We start from the raw sequence: 19,895 nt of genomic DNA on the forward strand, positions 1-19,895 counted from the left end.
AAAGGTGGGGAGGAAAGTAACTGATTTTTATTGAATTCCTTTCTATCTCCAAGCTGGCAAATTTACACTATTTGCCTATTATTTGGCTGCCAGCTCTCACTGGTTTGCACACTCAAAACCCCATATTATTGCACGAGAAGCCAGTAAAGGCTTATGGTAACATGGTCAGTCCCTTGCTATTTCAAAAATCTCTTAAACCCAAGAGGGGGGAAAAAAATAATCCAGAGTATGAAACACACAAAATCAACAGTATCTTTTGTCTCTTTAAAGAATGTGAAGGGTTCTTAGACCACTTAAGTTGCCCTGATTTTTCTCTTTGCACCAGTGAGCACGCCAGGGCTTGGTTTGATTGGGTGTTTGTTTTCTGCGTGGATGACCCAGACAGATGTCGGGCCTTTGTGATTCGATGTCTTTTTCTGCCGCTTCCTTTTGGTTCTTTTTAATTTGTTGCAATTGTAGTAGTATCTTCGGTCTATGAACCTGCACAGACTATGTAATCATAAACTCTACAAATAGCTTAAAAGGAAAAGGGGGAAGAAACAGCTTTTATTATATTTTTATTGTTGGCTTAAAAAAATTACTCCTTTAGCCTCCCTGCTTCGTCAGTTCACGGGAAGTAAAGCTCAATGGGCATCAAAAGTTAAATTCTTCTCACACTTGTTAAAAATAAAGAGTTTTTAAACAAGTTTTGTTTCCATTCACAAACGTTACCCCCATCTAAAAAAAAAAAACGAGAAAGAAAGAAAGAAAAAGAGAGAAAAAGACAGAATCCATCCTCCTTTCTCTTCGTCTCCTAGTGGAGAACAGTAATCCTTTCCATCCAGACCTCTGTCACACCACCGTTTCCACACCCATCAGCTTTGGCGTAAGGATCCGTGGTGTTACACCGTTGTTCAGGTCTTCCTCAAACTCCAGTAACTGCCCCATGAAGTTAAGGTTTGGGGAAATAATTGGCCGTTTGCCTTTGACAAACTTATAAGCGTCAGTCATGGTCATCCGAGTGTGCTTCATCAAGTACGCGATGACGATGGTGGCGGACCGGGACACCCCCGCCTGGCAATGGATGAGAAGCCCCTTCCCACACTGGTGAGCTTCCTCTGGGAAAAGGGAGGGAGGCAACAGGTGCAGGAAAGAAGGGAGAGATGGGAAAAGAGAGATTAGCTTTTATCCAGACGTCACAAGGCTATATTTTGTTGAGAAAAGAATAAATTCCAGCGGTTGTAGAGCTCAGTTAGAATTTGCTAGTTAATTGTGTGTGTTTATGGCACAACCTCCAGAACTGGCTGACAGCAATATGAACGTGAATAAGATGCCACACGTCTACACTTAAAGAGAGAACGAGTGGCTCAGCGGGTTAAGGGTCCGACTCCGGCTCGGGTTATGACTTCACAGTTCGTGGGTTCCAGCCCCACGCTGGATTCTGCACTGACGGTGTGAAGCCTGCTTGGGATTCTCTCTCTTGCTCTCTGCCCCTCCCTCACTTGTGCGCTCTCTCTCTCTCTCTCTCAGAATAAATACGTAAACTTAAAAAACAATAAATAAATAGAGGACGAGGTAAAAGAATCATTTAAAGGAACCGTTCACATCACAGGTGGTGACAACCTACTTACAGCCAGAGTCACAACACAGCTAACTTGCCCGTGAAGCAAGCCACTGATGAAGGAGACCCTTTGGATCAAGGATGTTAATTCCGATCTCAAGGTTGTGTCGCTTTTCAACACTAGTGTTCTTAACAATGTCCGTCCCAGCTGTGACAGAGAGGGAAAAGAAAAAAAAAGCCCTGCATTTCTTTCTTTCTATTATAGGATTGATCTGTAGGAACTGGTGTTAAATCGATGAGGGTTTCCGTCCTGCTAAACTCCGAGGCCAAAGAAACAAAACGCAACGAGAAAGTTGCTATGTGCGGCTTCTTACCAGAAAAGTCTATTGTTGCAAATGTAGCTAAAGAGTTGCAGTGCTCGGGCACAGGGGGCATCACCTACGTGTGACTGTCCAATCCCTCCCCGCATCCATGTATGCTGTTCCAACATGGCGATGGGGAGCAAGATGGAGGAATTCTAGTGATGGTCCAGGACCCAGAACGATTGAAAGAAGCAATACTTTGTAAGTTTTCAGATATATTAGAAGCCCGGGAGAATAGCTTTGTGGGCACTGCCTACATGGATTCTTAATGACAATTCTAGACCAAAAGGCATCCCAAAGAAAGTTTCTCTGAAGGGATATCAATTAGATGAGGAGTAGGGGAGGGGTGTAAAGAGGAGTGATCTAACTTAAACCACTTTTTTTAAAAAAAAGTCTATTTATTTATGTAAGTAATCTCTACACCTGACATAGGGCTCGAACCCATAACCCCTAGACCAAGAGTGGCATGGTCTTCTGATTGAGCCAGCCAAGGCTCCCCTAATTTAAACCACTTCTATGGGTTACCCTCCGGCGAACTGCGAAAAGAAACCTCACACAAAATTCCATCTTAAACATCTATGAATGAAGCTTACTTCTCCTAGATGACAGTAGCTGAAGAAAGCAGCTCCCTTTTCTAGTTTCTGCTCCTCAGCACACGCTATTTATTCACCTCCACACTAAGACTGGGAAGCATGGTTGTAGGAAAATGAGCTGCAAAGTGCTAGGTTTGACCACTGGTTTCACGGCACACTAGATGAACACCGCGTGTGAATCAACTAACTCCCGAGAGCCTCAATCCTCCTGTCTGCGTAATGGGAATAATACTAACTAACAAGGCTCAGGGAATCTGGGAATAATATCCCCCAATTCGGGAATAAATAAATTGGCACCGTGAAACCCTAAACTCTGCTCAGTTTATATGAGACTCTCAGTGAATGTTATTATGTTTATAAAGCCTATTGTTTTCCCCAAAGCAAGACTACACAATTTCAGTTTATCTAATGATACAAGGACAAAAATGAAATTGTGCCTCTGCAGGCTGTGATGCTGAGTTGTTCTTCAGGTTAAATGCTAGTTGTTATTTGCTTTGTTTTCCTTCTAAAAAATCAGATAAGCCTGAATAACCTGTAAGGAATGCAGGTGCTTGGATTGAAATCCTGTTGGAACAAGCATGTCTTATGCTACTCCTTAAATGGGAAACAATCTCTTAACTTCCCCCAACTGGAATTAAATCAGATAAAATTGCAGTCATAACACCATATATCAACCGGAAAGTTCCTCGTCAACTTGGTGACATACATTTCTTCCTCGGGTCTCAAGGTTTGACTCGAATATTATGAATAAAATATCTAAGACACCTTTGCATCCACAAGTGTTGCCATTCAGGAACCAACTGAGCAGTGGAAACATCGCCCTAGCATATCGTAGAAAGGCTCCTGCCTCAGCGTCAAGAGCCTTGCGTTCTGGTCCTTTCTTGGCCACTAAAATTCTTATAATCTTAGAGAAGTCACTTTACTTTTCTGAGTTCAGGGACCACTCAGAATTTCCTTCCAGACTGCATATTCCATGGTCCTGCATTGAAGGCACAATCGGCCAGGAAAACAGCTGGGTGATGTGGCCAGAACCGCCAAATCCACAGCTAACCTATCAGACCCAGGGCTTTTTTTTTCTGAAAAAGGATCGCCAAATATGAGTGCATTCTTCCTGGGACAGAGGCCAGTAACAACCTGCTACAGTATTTAGGGAAAGAACTCAATCACCTTGTTGTGGTTAATGAAGGCTGGAGTCACTTGAAAAAAAATTGTTGGTTATGGGCTAGGTATTCCCCCAAATGATCATTAGAGCCTTAAAACAGTTCGAGGCTCTGGGAGCAGCAAAAGGTTCCGTTGGGATCAGGGTGAGGCTGGCGGTTACCTCCTTCTGGAGACTAAAGTCTGCTGTGGTTAGAATTCCCCTCCTTGGGAACTGCTCAGGCTACACAACCTGATCTTTCCTACTTTAGTGGGTTTGGGGTAAGCTGTCTCACGAAACCTAGTACCATTTTGCTAACATGTTCATATGCTTCCGCTACCCCATGTCTACGAACTGACACAAAGCAAGTAGAAGGGGAAAAAAACCAACTCATCCCTCCGCTCTCCTCCCTCTCCTCCGCACCGATGTGATACCCGAGGATGTTCGCTACAGCACCGCTTTCCTGAAGAACATTCTTCAGAAGCGGCCTTTCAGCAAATGCTACCTGTGCCTCAACCTCATGTAGAGAAGCTATACCGACTGCAAATTCATTTAACCTGAGGTAAGGGAGGTGGGGGCGAGTTTGGAGGCGGTGTCATTTTCCTCGCACTTCATTTCCCGAAAGGCACCCACAGCCATGGTCGACCAGATGGCCATGGCAGCAGCTCTGTCCTCCTATGCCTTCCTCCTCGTTACTTCTTTTGAAATGACGTGCCAGAACCTACCTACGCCAAGCCCTACTGTCTTTTTCCTGGAGAACCACAAGGATGCAGCTTTCTGATTGACCAGATCCCCACCAAAGGGAATCACCGATTCGTTACAACCCATCCCAGGGGTTCCCATGCATTCTGTGGGCCATGACTTGGGAGAATACTTTGGCTGGTCCAGGTGGGGGAGGCCTGAAAACACCTCTGAGCCGCCTTTTTTTTTTTTTTTTTTTTTTTTGCAGCCCAAGCATCAGCCTTGGACTCGCTATCAAAGCGAAAGCTGCAGGGGGAAAGGAAGGCTGAAGACGAGCCGCGCCCGCGGGAGATAGTTACCAATGAACTCGAAGGCCTCTTCGAAGTACTGCCGCAGGTTCTGCTTATTGCTGTCGGTGGCCGGCAGCCGCTTGTAGTTGAACAGGCCTTTCTCGTAGTGGTAGAGGGGCAGGTGAGTGGTGACGTTGATGACGTAGCCTATGTTCAGCCGCTGCATCGTGTCCAGGTCCTGAGCGTCCTGCTCGTTGCCGAGGAACAGGAAAGGCAGGATGGGCGTCAGCTCCGCGTTCTCGATGTCAGGGGTGGTGGGGAGAGACTGAGGTAGCACGCTGGACGCTGCAGACGCGCCGCCCCCCACCTCCCGGCACTCCTGGAGCTGGAGGGAGTTGTCACAGAGGTTTTCATGGTTCTGCTTAAAACTGCTAAGTCCACCTGGAGCAGACACACAGAAGGTGAGAGTGACCACTTCTAGAACTTCAGAGCCGGCGGAAAGAAGGTGCCACCGTCCCCTGCCCCCCTTCCCCCCCCGGGAAATAAACTATGCTTTGCTGCCTAGGCACCTCTTAGAAAATAAAATCGGACCCCAAGTGTCAGCCCGGGGGCGTCCCCAGTGGCTCAGCCGGTTGGGTGTCGACTCTTGATTTGGGCTTGGGTCATAATCTCACGGTTCGTGGGTTCAAGCCCCCCACTGGGCTCTGCACTGACAGTGGGGAGCCTGCTTGGGATTCTCTCTCTCCTCCCTCTCTCTGTCCCTTCCCCGCCCATGTTCTCTCTCTCTCGCTCTCAAAATAAATAAACTTGAGAGAGAGAGAGAGAGAGAACAACAATGTGAGTCCTTTTGGAGATCCAGGACAAGCTTCAGATGATCCCATGGCAGGCAGTACTTTGGAAATGTGCTCTTTCTACAAACTGTGGCATGTTCCCCTGGAAAGAGTTCCGTGCAGCATCAGGCAATTTTATCAGCAGCAGATTTGATCTGTTTCAAAGAGCCATATGCTCAGTGGCCTACATAGAACCTTGTACTTCGAGAGCCAGGGAAAGCATGGCCGACCACCCCAGGCACTGGAGGCACGTGCCTTGCACTCTTCCATATGCTTACCTAACCCAGAATGAGAAGTTTGCTCCCAACATGGCAAAGTGGCTATGAACAGGGACCTTGGAAGGCCCGGATTCCCTTGGCTATGGTCCCAGTAACACAACTTCTTGGCTCTGTGACTTAGGCAAGTTAATTTCTCTCTCTGTGTCTCGGTTCCCTATCTGCAAACTGAGGGTAACGGCATCTACCCCTGAGCGTGATTGGGGGTCTGGAATGAATGCACACGGGCAGTGTGCAAACGTCCCCATCAACAACTGCAGCGTCACTTATGGGAATGTATCTTAAGAAAATCACCTAACCAAACATATCCAGCTAGATGTGGCAAGACGTTGACCACAGCATTATTGTTTTATAGGAAAGGCCAGGAACCAAAATAAATTACAAAAAAAAAAATAAATAAATAAAATAAAAAAGGAAAAGTTAATATGTTCATCCCAGGGAATGTGACGCAGCCATTGAAAGTTGTGAAAGGGATCTGAAAACAAAGAAAATGTTTCTGTTTAACGTTAAGCAAAACAAAACCAATCCAAAAACATTCACCATACACGTGACGAAAAGCTAAAGGACCATGCAAAAAAGAATTTGAGTTAGGAAATGTATGGATCGCAGAGTATCGTTTAAGTTTTTCCTTTAATATTTGTTAGATACATCGCACACATGGTTAAGCCCAAAGGATTGTTACAACAGTCGAATTACATGATATACGTGTAAGGGCTATGAAACCTGAGTTGATATGATTACCGCTGTGTGGGCTCCCATTCTAATCAAACAACCAGATACCCCGGCCTTCCTTTTAAAAGGAGGGGGAAGTTAGAGACCTCCTAGAAGCTGAAAGCCTCCGGAACACGACATTTATGCCTCCTGATACAGGCCTTACATCTGTCTTGATAGTTTCAGGAGATAAGGCAGGAAACACAAAGCGTGAACAGGATACCGTTGTGTTGAAATAAACACAGGAAGTCTATCTGTCCTCTAGTTTCTGAACCTAACATATGCCCTCCTCCATTTCAAGTCTCATCTTTGGCAACTAGGGCAGGGATCTCCAGGCCACAACCTAGACAGTCTCAGGTTGTTCTTGCCCCAAACACACACAGCCAGGCGTGACAACAGGCTAAGTCATATTTTCATCAAGGCCCAGCGATGACACAAAGATCATTCAAACAGGGTAATATTATGGTGATTTCATTCATCTGTAAGTGTCAAAACCTATCTTTGCTTTTCAAAAAGGAAAACAGGAGCTGTAGAGTCATTTTGGTGGATTTCTAGAATTAAACTCTGCCCTTACATATTATTAGCGTACTCTGCTACGAAATCATGATTAAAAAGTTTGGGCCCTAAGAGATTATTTGTCAACTAGACAGAGGAAATGGAAAGCCAGAAAGACTTCACTAGTGACAACTTAAAAAAAAAAAAAAAAAGCAAATTGAAATCACCCACTGTTACCATCACAAATGCCACGAAAGAGACTTTAAAGAGTTATTTTAAAATCTGCTCAGCTTTGCCTCCATAAAATCCAAGTAAATGATTTACACTGATTCTGTGATGGGAACCTAATTCACTTTGTTTTTCCCCTTAAGAAAAAGGCAGTCGTTACACTTTTTCATCTAAGATGAGAGGAAAGAACCAAATAAACTCAAAAGAAGTCTCGAAGGGGTGGGGAGGGGACTTTTCTCTGTTCTTATTTAGGGTTCTCAAGCTGTAATTTGTCTTAAAAGCGGCTAGTTTAAAAAAAAAAAAAACGCACGCCAAAAAAGAAAAAAAAAAAAAACCCACACACAGAAAAAAAGCACCGTACAGCTTTTTAAAATTCTGTCTCTATACCTCCTTTCCCAATGACATCAGCTGGAGGCTCCCCACCTGCCCAGTTGCCATAGCAGTTACACAAAGACATACAATGACATCAGTTGGCATGATATCAGCTCTTTGAGTACAAACAATACAAGAAGAACTACTTTGTTTAAGGCCTTTGGTGCAACTGTGTTCTGGGGAGCCAATGATGTAATGCTAACAGGTGGCATGGGCCTTGCATTTGCCTAATGGGGGAAAAAACCCATGGGGGAGGGGAGGAGGGAATGTGAGACAGACAGACACAGAAGGCTCCGACTCACAGGGGGTGCTCACGTGTAAAACTACGTGTATGTTGTATGTTGCAGCCATGTGGGGACTCCGTTCATAGAATATTGGAAGATGACGAGGCTAGAAAAGGAAACGCCACGGACTCAAATACATTAGTTGGACAAGGGAATTCACATTGAGGGGTACGAAGAAATCGCCTCCTGTTCACTCGTCAGTCTGCTGACCAGCTTCAGCATCAGTCCCCCTACGGGTCATGCACATCCACACGCCGCAGTTACACAACTCTCCTGGGAGGGAGCTTCCAGCAAAATGAACGGGTCGAATCTCACCGTGGTGGTTCTTCAGAGAGATGTCTGCGGGGAGGATGGTTTTTCTTCTCTTAGGGAATTGGAATGGGAAGCCGGGGAAGGAGGAGAGGGAAGACTAAGGCTGATATGGTTTTCTCTTCCAACCACCTTCCCCGGACCCTACGCTACCATGTATCACTAGAGGCTGAACTGCCTGATCACCTAGCGAGGAGCTTTGATTCCATCCTGTTGGTCCTTCACTACATAAGAACATTACAGCAGGATAACTGACAAGCAAAGTAGAGACAAAGTAGCTGGTGGTTAAGAGCAGTTGATAGAGGCAGACAGACCCAGGGTGTGATGTTGATTCTGCCCCATCAGAGCAGTGAGTCTTGATGCAAATCACTGCCCCTCATTAAGTTTCGGCTTACTGATCTGTGAAGTGGACGTAATGTCACCTGCCCACAGGGCTGTGGTCTGAGCAGCCTAGGTAAGCATGTTGATATATAGCCAGGCATCTGATACGTAATGTCTTCTCACCCCACAATCATTACCCTCCTTGTCCTTATCTCCCTTTGATCGTCTGCACTGCATTTCGCGAGAACTCTAAGTGCTGTGCGTGGTCCTCAGGCCGGCCGCCTTGGGTCTGAGCGCCAGCACCGCCAACACTAGCTTCCGGACCCCGAGCAAATTTCTTTCCCCCAGATAGAACACAGGGGCAATAAGAGTACCTCACACTACTGTTTTGAGGATTAAACTGCTTAGTAAAAATAAAGTACTTGAAAACAACTATCCATGGTAAGCACTTTTCTACATCTATTACTTTGGGAAACTACCATTTTAAAGATCTTTAAAAAAAATCTTTTTTTAATTTTTTAAAAGTTTATTCATTTTTGAGAGACAGAGCACTAGTGGGGGGTGGGGGAGCAGAGAGAGAGGGGGGACACTGAATCCGAAGCAGGCTCCAGGCTCTGAGGTGTCAGCACAGAGCCCGACGCGGGGCTCGAACCCACGAACTGCGAGATCATGACCTGAGCCGAGGTTGGACTCTTACCCGACCCAGCCACCCAGGTGCCACCTCCCCCAAATTTCTTAATATAAAGATCCTACTGGGATGAGCACTGGGTGTTATAGGTAGCCAATTTGACAATAAATTATAATAAATTAAAAAAAAAAAAAGAAGACCCTAAACAACGATCAGGAAGCTAATATTCCAGAGCTTTTCCTTTTAAATTTTTACTTAAAAAGAACCAGGGACAAACATATCTGAGCAGTTTTAACACTGAAATAATATACTTTTATCATAAAGAAAACAAATAGCTCTCTATCCTGCCTAAACAAATATATCTGATTTCATTTGTTGGCCCTAGCTTTCCCAATAACGACTGCATAGTTTTTGACTTCCTGTTTGGTTTTATTTTATTTTTTCCAGAGGAGGATGGTGTTTTAAATAAAAGTGCTCTACACCCATCCCTGCCCCCACCCCCCACGCCTCCCCAGTCCCCACCGGGCTGAGCAATCTTGATCTTCTTATGCACACAATTGCTTGCAGTTAACCGTGCAAATATTTTCTAGGCAGGAGCACCATTGCTGGGGGCATACATTTCAAACCTTATCGGCAAAACTAGGTTCTCTGCCAAAATGAGCATGGTCAGCACTTTGATTCCGAATGGCAACAACCAAGAATACCCAACCCCTAGAGAAAAATATGTAGGAATACAGGTCGCCTTGGTTTCCCCCAACAGCAAGGCGACTGTCCCGCTGAAGCAATGGATCCCAGTGTGAGTGGGAAACCTCCTGGTAGATTTGTTTCAGTTCCTGTTGCCGTGTTGACTATCGCCGTCCTAGAAACAGAGGAGCCTTCTGTAATGTGATTCAGAAGCAGGGCTCTGGGCGGCAAATTAAAGAACCACATCCAAATGCAGAATCTACAAGCAAGAGATTTCCGTATTCTGGGGATGGACAGCACTTTCGCGCACACGCTTTTTTCGTTTCATGCTAGGCCGGAAAGTGAGCACTTTCCAGAAATTGAAGGAAAACCCTCACTGAAGGTCAGCAAATGGAATTAACCCCCAAAGGAAGGTGGAGGGGGATGAAAATGGAACTCTTCTAGAAGCTTGCTGACAGCATGCTGATCACTCCTTTTTGTTGTCTACTTTTCCTTACTGGGTGATGAGTCTTTTAAAGCAAACTGGTGCTCTGATGACCGTGGTTAAGAACACAGACTCTGGAGCCAGGCTGCTTGGGTTTAAACCTCTGGCTGCCATCACTAGCTAGCTATGTTACCTTGGGCAAGTTACGTAACGTCCCTGCCCCTCGGTGTCCACATCCACGTAGTTAGCTCTAGTATCTATCTCATAGGTCTCTTCATATGGATACGATGCTATATGAGTTAGATATTACGACAAATGAGAAAGATATCGGTGTAAAATGGGCCCTAATGGATCCTATTTTGGGGGTCCTCCAAGGAAACTGCAGTATATCGAAGCAGACTCTCCAGATTCTATACACACAAGGATCCTTGTGGAAGAAACAAAGCTTGGAGAAACCAGAGTGGACGTCAGGCTTCTAGCACTGAAACTCTCATAGAGCGGAAGTCACAGTCAATTCATACTTTTCGAGGCAGAAAATCACCCACCCTCACAGGGGAAGTATTGGGGATGCCAGCTAGAACCACAGAGGTTACTGTCCCTGGCTTGTTTCACATGAAACAGTCTTCATAGTCCACAGACACAACTGAGGATTTCATAGTAGGAATGATTTCAAGTTCAATGCCAGGTGGTGTCACCTAAGCTGTCATATGATCCTGTCCCCAGGCAACGTGGGGAGGCTATCTTAGAGAGGATGAGTCAAGTGAGAGCACTGTGTCACTAGGTAGACGAGGACACAAAGGGATTAAGAAACACTTTTGTTACCCAGGGAAGAGAGAGACTTAGGAGGTTGGGTCCAGCAGCCATGGTGGCCGGGACCACGAGTCAGAGATGAGTCTCCCTAGGATCCCTACAATCCTATCACATCATCGCCTACATGTGAAATGTCCAAGTGTGAAAAAAGAACACAACACATATATAAGAGGTACGTTAAGCTTAAAATTCTTAACAAATCAGTATCTTGACGCCAACTGAGTACATGTTGATTATTTGGGTAAATACCGTTAAGTGTTCCAGAAAGATAGATACATGTTGCCTCACGGGTTTTTGTTTTTATCTGTTTGTTTATTGTCTGATCTCTTTGGTAGGAGATACACGTTATCTACAGATATATCTTAAAACCCAGCTCTAGAAGGCCATCTGTGATATATAAGGCAGAGGGGCAAAGCTTTGCCTTGATTCAGAAAAATGACTCTGTCGGGTGCCAGCTGTGGGGCTTTGTGAACGTTACTGGGTGCTCCTGGATGAGTTTTCCATAAGTATAAATCTGGAATACTTCTGTTCAGGTGGGTGGTAGGGATTCAGTGAAACTGTATGTAAAACATCCATCCTGGTATCTTTAAGAAGGTATTCAAACCCTGTGGCTATTTGGAGAAGAATTGTCAGCGGGGGACAAAGATGAGGAGCACTTCGGGGGGGGGAGGGGAGACGTTGGGGGGGGTTTCCTTGCTCTAGAGCTGTCATAGGTTTAGCTGGAGGGGGGACCTTGAAGAAAGGTACGTGGAGGGAATCGGAGATCATCTTCCAGCGCCAGTCCCAAGGGAAAGGGTGCTGGAAGATGCCACCGGGCTGCCGGCCTGCAGCTCTGCTCTTGTAAAGGTCAGGTTCAGTGCTGTTGGGTCCCAGCTTAGACAAACGCAGGAGGAAGTGGCGTGCAGAACGGGGGCGGGTCTTGTGGTTGGTGGTCTCCATTGGAAACTTCATTATATTTAGTTATTCACGTTCTAAGATTTCAATAGAATGGGAGGGGGAGATACATAGGGTTGTGAAACAAGCATAAAATACATGCATTTCTGGCAAATTTTCTGGATATATATATATATATATATATATATATATATATACACACATGTATACACACACGTATATGTACATATATACACATGTATAATCTACCGGCAAGACATTGCTTGTATAGTCATTATAACTCGAGTAATTTACTTATTTGTGTACCCCTCAGATGACATGCCATTGCTCCCAGCAAAACAGCTTGGTAGATTATAAAATCTAGCATTCTGCAAATAAGCTAATACTTGATTATAATATATACCAAGAACAAAATTCCACTTTTGCTCCTTCCTAATCTTTGTATAATTGGCAACGAGCTCTTAGCTTCATTTTTATCTCTAGATACTTCTGTATATAATTTGCTTGGGGGCTCTTCTTTCTTATGTTTTAAGACACGCTGCTCTCTGATTGATAAAATCTTTGTAATGTCCTCAACAGAAAGAACTTCTAATAAATCCCTGCCTAAATATTTACCTCAAAAAAAGTGAACGGAGTCGGAAAGATCCAATGACTGAGGAACTGCGACTTCCGACAACTGAAGAAGAAGGGGCGCCTGGGTGGCTCAGTCCGTTAAGCGTCTGACTTCAGCTCAGGTCAGGATCTCACGGTTCGTGAGTTCGAGCCCCGCGTCGGGCTCTGTGCTGACAGCTCGGAGCCTGGAGCCCGCTTTGGATTCTGTGTCCCCCCTCTCTCTGTGCCCCTCCCTCGCTCGCACTTTGTCTCTCTCAAATATAAACATTAAAAAAAAATTTTTTTTTAAACGTTGAAGACGAAGCTTTGGTTGCACACCTTCCAAGAAACGCTGATCCCGGCATGTTTCTGTCCAAGTTGAAAAGATTCTCCCTGTGTCCCCAGCACCCCACACCGCCTAGCTCGGAAGTGGCCTCTGGTGTAGACACGTGCCCTCGCGCCAGAACTGGTCAGAAAAGGGCTGGGGATTCCACTTCAGCCCGCTGAAGTCACTCAAATGCACCAAAGGGGCACCTTCTCCCAGGAGGGGAGGCGCCCTTCTCATGTCCCCTTCCTACCACCCCCAACTTTAAGGCTTTCACGGGGACCCAGCGATCAGGATACCACCAGTCTCATTTGTGTGTACTTGAATACCACAAGCAGCTGGTTTGGGAGGCCGCTTCACAAGTATGTAAATACAGCCTGTTTCTTTAAATCTGTTACCTCATTTATTTACATTAGAACAGAAAGCACCGCCAGAAGCAACAGCTGATGACAGTCATGTAATTTTCCACAAAGACAACAATTAAACAGCTTTGTGTTATTTTAGCGAGCAGATGACTTTTCGGAGTGAGTGGGAATCAAACTGTAAGATTTCAGACTTCCCACAGCCGGGACCCCCCTCAGGTATCTGCCAGAGTCCCTGGGACTTGAAGGAAGACCAAGCTTTGGGTCCCTCTCCCTCACAGCCAGCTCTCTCTCTCCCTCTCTCTCTCCTCTCCCTCTCTCTGCCTCCCTCCCTACCTCCTCCCTCTCTCAGAAACCCGACAGGAGAACAGGGGAAGGAAACAGGAGAGGGAGAGGTTCTACCCAGAACTGGTTTCTGCTTGGACTGCCAATGAATCCACAGAATATTTTTGAAACCGATTTTTATCTTTATTATGTTTTAAAACTTTATATTTTTATTTTGAGAAAGAGAGCAAGCCCGTGGGAGAGGGGCAGAAAGAGAGAGAGAGAGGGAGAGAGAGAATCGCAGGCAGGGTCTGCACTGGCAGCACAGAGCCCGATGCAGGGCTCAAACTCATGAATCGTGAGATCATGACCTGAGCGGAAGTCAAGAGTCAGACGCTCAACCGACTGAGCCACCCAGGCGCCCCTGAAACCTATTTTTAAAGAATCCAGGGTAAGGGTGGGAAAAGTGGTCAGGCCCCCTTACCCCACCCCCACATAGCGAGGCCCTGTTAATGGAGAACCCCACCTTCACACTCACTCTCCCCATTCTGTCGGAAGAACCATCTGGAAGGCAGGGGTGGGCATCATTGACTCCTAGGGGTCGATCCCTTTGCCTGAGGGGCTGGGAGAAGCCTTCTGTTCACCCTTCAGCCTGGTCTGGACTGGTCTGAGCAGCCATGCCTGATGGGTCCGGGTGCCCACTCTGGCACCATGGGAAGACCAGCCTGTGGAATCTCATGTTCATGGGGAGTTCGCCTGCCTCTACATCGAGCTTCACTCCCACTAACAAAAATGCCAATGAAAGAGAGTGAAAGTGATTGTCTTCTTTTCATGACAGGGCTTTGGAATCCAATCAAGTGAATAGCTTTCCACGAAGAAGTGTGCCTATCGGGGCGCCTGTCTGTTGAGCCCAGTCTGTTGAGCGTCCGTCCGACATGGGCTCAGTTCATGACCTCGTGGTTTGTGAGTTCGAGCCCCACGTTGGGCTCCGGGCTGATGGTGGGGAGCCTGCTTGGGATATTCTCTCTCCCTCTCTCTCTGCCCCTCCCCCCCTTGATCGCCGCGCCTGTGCGCTCTCCTCTCAAAATAGTAAATAACTAAACCTAAAAGAAAAAGGAATTGTGCCTATCAAAATACAGGCTGGGTATACGGAGGGAAATGCACAGGAAGAAGGACAGCCAAGTTCGAGCCCCATGTCCCCGGAAACTTGCAAGTTCAGATTCCCTTCTCGTTTCTCTGACCGTCCAGCCCTGAACTGTGTCAAAGCCTCAGCACAGACCAACCGGTTCCCAGGGAGAAAGGCGCATCGCAAACACTCAGCTCAAGTCTCTGGATTGTTCTAAACGGACACACCAGAGATATTACGTACGTTTCACTTTTATAATCTCTTTTCTCTAAGAGCAAGCCCTCCCCAACATTTTGGGATTGGAGAGACGTGCCACAGATGCCCCTTCCCTCTCTCCACCTCTCTCCCTGCCCACAGGTCAGGGTCCAGTGGGAAGAGATGGAGGATAAACATTAAAACACACAAGGAAAAAGGTAATGATTAATTATGATGAGGGCATGGGGCGCCCTCCAGTTCCCGGGTGCTAGGAGAGGGAACTAATTAGACGGGGTCCAGGCAGGGCCTCTCTGGGGATGAGAAGGCATTAGCTGGTTTGGGAAAGGGGTAGAGGGGAGGGGGCCCAGAAGGGCAGACGAGGCAGGGAGAACCACACCATTGGCAAGGGCAGGACATTTGCTAGGTCTGCGGTGACTCAAGGGAGCCCAATGCTTAAAGCCTAATGAGCAGGTGGAGGGATGGGGGGAGGGAGTGACCAGTGGAGGTCAAAGAAGTCTGCAGAGGGCCTCTTAGGGACATTCAGCAGCGAGGATTTTATTCTAAGTTCAGTGGGAAGCTCTTGAGTGTTCAGAAGTCCATAATAGGGGATTAATATGTGTTTGAAAAGAAAAGGGGATCAAAAGAGAAAGGGAAAAAAATTAATTTACCAGATGGTGCAATTTACCTATACTCTAAAACCTGGGCCCAAATCATGACTTTTCATTCCCAAACTACATCTTTTGCACCTACTGTGGATTGAATTGTGTCCCCTACCCCACCCCACAAATTCACATGCTGAAGCCCGACCCCCCAGCATGGTGGTATTTGGAGATGGGGCCTTTGAGGGATAATTTGGTTTAGAGGAGGTTACGGAGGTGCCGTCCTCATGATGAGATTAATGCTCTTGTAAGAAGGGGCACCGGAGAGCTTGGTGACTCTCTTGTGACCACTGAGGACACAGCGAGCATCTGCAAGCCAGGAAAAGAGGACCCTCACCAGAACCTGACCATCCTGGCCCCCAGATCTCAGACCTCCAGCCTCTAGCACCGTAAGAAAATACACTTCTGTTGTTTAAGTGACTCCGTCTGTGGTATTTTGCAGACTAATACAGTATTTTAAATTCCCAGTAAGGCTTTCTTTTTAAAAATATAAATTATAACTCCTACTTTTGAAGAACCACACCCAAACCTATCAATTACCTGAGACCCTGGCCCCTGGGAGCCAAACCAAGTTGGTACCATATTTTAAGATCTTAAAATCGAGCCAGAAATGTTCCAAGGTAGGAGGAAGACGGTGCCTGAAGAACCAGCATAGCCATCAGAAGCAAGTCCATGGAGCCTCCCAGAACCTTAGTTCCATGAACCAGCTGCAAGCAGAGAAGCCCATTCCTTTCCCAAAGATACCGACCTCCCTGCAGATCAGCATTGACCCAATGCCCTCCGTGCTACATCCTTCTGGGCCAAAGAACATTTTTGCTGGAGAATTGCCGTGTATTTGGGAGGCTACTCTATACCATGCGAGGGCTCCACCTTCTCTGTTCCCTAAAAAGCTCAATACCCGTTAATCCATCAAGATGGATTAAGGGAGGGGAAAAAAAAAATCCATGAGATCATACTGGAAGGCTGCAGAGGGAAGAATGTTAATAGGAGAGTGCTATAAAACACAAAGCCATATTTTTCCCAAGAGCTCAACCAGATACTCTCCATTATTGTTTAATTCTCTGAAGAGAGGGAAAACATTCTTTGCTTTTCAGTGCAGAAGTTTAAATAATGAAGCATTGCTAAACAAACAAACAGAGGAAAGCCCAGTGAAGCTGTTCATTAAACAACCCCACTGGACACAAGGAACACGGCTGCTTAGCGGTCCACCTCCCCTGAGGACCGACATTTGTCTAAGACCCCAAATTAAACACATCACAACTTCACAGCAAAAGCATGTTTCCCAATGGGATTTCGGTAGAGTCCAATTAAATAAACCTCTAGAAATATCAAGAGCAAGCCTCAAGGGAGAGCATATTTCTACTGGGAAACATTCTCATTGGAAATTACATTCACAAAAGGTCATCTGGAAACATCCATGACAAGAGGAGGGGAGGAAAGGCAGGAAGCAAGGCAAAGTTACACAAATAAAGCCCCAGGGGGGTGGGGGTGGGGGTTCACTATCATCGTGTTTGGAAGAAGTGCCCGGCCAAAAATCCTGTGTGCCTCTTAGCTTGCTTTGAATGAAAGCCTGCGTCCGGACTGCTTGTATGACGATGCTTTAATATGATCTGGAGGTCAAAGGCTCTAGCTTAGGGAATTCAGGAAGTGGTAGGGGAAAAGATTAAATGTCAACATCAAAATCTGAATTGTTTTACAGAACCAATGTTTTCAGTTCGCCAAAGGCATAGCAACAAGTTCCTCAAGTCACGGAGCCGAATTCTATATTTGGCAAGAATACTCAGCAAGCCTGAGCATTAGCGATCAACTGCCAGAAAGAGCGGGCGTGAGCTCCACTTGCAATGGATTCGCCCAGCCGCCCGTGCCCAACAGTTAGATCACAGAGTGAGGGCTGAGCTTGGGAAGGTCAGCCGGCAGCCAGGGAAGACCTCATTGGAGCACTGAGAGACACAGGAGGTCACACCAGGTCAAAAGCTAGCACGTCTCCACCTAGTGGACCACCTTCTGAAATTAAGGGGGAAACAACCAAGAGGCCAGTACATCTCTGAGGAGGTGGGCTGGGAGGGTACAGGGACGCGGACTTGTGGCTAAGTGGAGGGCCAGCCGAGTAGTGGTCGGTTCAACCTGGGACATGTGCAATGGAGAGCCAGCCTGGGATGCCCCCCAACATTGGACACCATCGGACTTCCCGGCCACACGCCCTTGAATGCGATGCCAATGCCCACCACTGCTCAGGGCGACAGAAGTCCCAACGGCCAGCGCTCGAAACGCAGCCCTTCTTCCTGCGCTGAAGTGATCCTGGGTTCTAGCTTGGGGCCCCTGTTGCCACTTCTATGAAGTCGGGAGTGTGGATAATCTGTGCCCCAAGGTCTGGCACTCTATAACTTCAACACAGCTTCCATAAACCAGATATGGATGGACGATGGCAAGGACGAGGGCAGCGGTCTCGGAGTGTGCCAGGCCTGGGGGGTCTGCCTCCCTTAGCACACGCTGTTCCCTCCTCCCGGAACCCTCTTCCCCTCGTTTCTCACGTAGGTGGCTCAGAACGCAGGTCGGATGTGATCTCCTCACGGGGGTCATCCCGGCCTCCAATTTACCGCCGACCTCTGATGGCACTCTTTCGTGACATCATCCAATTTCAAAGTTTTGTTGTCTTCAAAACACTTATCACAATCTGAAGTTGCTTCTTATTTCTTTGCCAGTGGGTTGTTGTTGGTAAAATGTAGTTTCTCCCACCCTCACCCCACCAGAGAATGTCCATATGCTGTTTGTTTTTGAGGAAACAGAGCCTAACAGTTCACTGTGCGGGGGCTCAGGCTGCCTCCACCACTTTCTAGTATGATCTTAGCAAAGCTGCCTTACCCTTTTTGTACCCTAGTTCCCTCATTTGTCAAATGGGGCTAATAATAGTGCCAACGGGGAACAAGGGAGTTACTGCGACTCTTAATGAGCTAATACTGGGAGTTATGAAAAGAAATTATAAAGGGGTTGACTGTTTAGCACCTGGAGCAATACCTGATTTGTATAGATGCTCATTAAATGTTTCTAGATTACATGACCTTTGGCTTGAGATGAGAAAAGGCCGTTTAGTTGGCAAGCACCTATTATGGGTGGTTCAGCATAATGTTAGGGATTCGAGGGATTAAAAAACAGACATATGTCTCTGAAGATAAATCTAATGAGACAAAGAAGGAAGGATAAAGGAACAGTAGAGAAAACAAAGGGACGGGCAGAAATCTGAAGAACCTACTAAAGAGTAACCTGAAATGACACCATCAAGCTGTGACTCATGGGAGGCAGTGTAGGACCAAACAGGTGAATTCAGCATGAGGACACAGAAATCTTGTCACTCTCTGGCTAGGAAGGAGGGCCAACAAGTCTCTTGGAGATGAACAGCCTACGGGGGACCGGCTATGATGTGGGAGGGCTGGGACCCAAGACAGTTTATATCTGGTGGCTTCTAACGCTTTCTCCTCTCTCCATGCCTCTCCCTTGGACATTCTATCTGAGTGGTGAGAAGTAGAGAGGATGGGGGCACCTGGGTGGCTCAGTCAGTCATGATCAGTCATGATCTCAAGGTCCGTGAGTTTGAGCCCTGCATCGGGCTCTGTGCTGACAGCTCGGAGCCTGGAGCCTGCTTCCAATTCTGTGTCTGCCTCACTCTCTGCTCCCCGCCCCCCCCCCCCCCCCCCGCTCTCACTCTGTCTGTCTCTCAAAAAGAAACAAACATTAAAAAAAAGAAAAAAGAAAAAAAAGAAAGACGAAGTGGAGATTGATGGAAAGGAGGAAAAAAGGCTCAGGAGGGCACAGCAGCCTGTGGGACATCGTGGGACAGTGGAAGGGGTCCCCAGTTCAGTTCTACACACGTTCACTAAGCACTGAATATGAGCTGGAGGCTGGTACTGAGCAAACAGACTGGCCCTCCCACTGGGCCAGTCTCACCACCCCTGGGGGCTATTTCTTCTGCTTCCTGTTGAAGGGAGACAACGCTGGATCTAAAATCAGGAATTCTGGGTTCCTCTTACCCCTCTCATTAACCATGCACTTTTGGGTAAGTTACTTAATCTTAAGGCCATTGTAAAGCATGATTACATCACAAGAACTTTTTCTTCAAACATAGGAGCTTCCTCTTCCCTAAAAAAAGGGGGGGATCTCTCCCAGGAATAACATTGTGGGTGCTCTCGAAAGGCAGACAAGGGGCCTCTGGTTTTCTGGAAGGTGAGAGGCTCAGGGGCAGGGAGTGAGAATGGAACGCCTAACTTTCTGTACCTCTTTACTTGTTTCTGATGAACCCACTTCCCTTTTAGAAACCAGGACTGGCTGACACCCCCACAGTCGCTGAGAGCGGCAGGGAGAGGTGCCTGAGAGTAACCTGTTCCCGGAACCACAAACCTGAATGTATATACAGGCAATATATATAGGCAATATATATATACATATACATTGCAATATAACAATACAGAGTTTAAGTTTGTCTTTTCTTAGAAATGTGCCTTTGAGGGCA

At 46.6% G+C, this 19,895-nt stretch overlaps 1 protein-coding gene across 1 annotated transcript in view; it reads right to left on the reverse strand.

Annotated features, from left to right (window-relative positions):
- Nucleotides 1-544: 544 nt before the first annotated feature.
- The window catches only part of DUSP10 (dual specificity phosphatase 10), a 38,786-nt gene continuing 19,435 nt past the window's right edge, over nucleotides 545-19,895 (reverse strand). Inside the window, exons 3-4 of the mRNA XM_007078119.3 lie at nucleotides 4,674-5,045; nucleotides 545-1,097 (exon numbers count right to left, since the gene is read on the reverse strand). Coding sequence (XP_007078181.1) covers nucleotides 832-1,097; nucleotides 4,674-5,045 — 638 coding nt within the window. The 3' untranslated portion in view covers nucleotides 545-831. The remainder of the gene's footprint in view (nucleotides 1,098-4,673; nucleotides 5,046-19,895) is intronic.

Source organism: Panthera tigris, chromosome F3, assembly GCF_018350195.1.
Source record: "Panthera tigris isolate Pti1 chromosome F3, P.tigris_Pti1_mat1.1, whole genome shotgun sequence".
Lineage (NCBI taxonomy): Eukaryota > Metazoa > Chordata > Mammalia > Carnivora > Felidae > Panthera > Panthera tigris.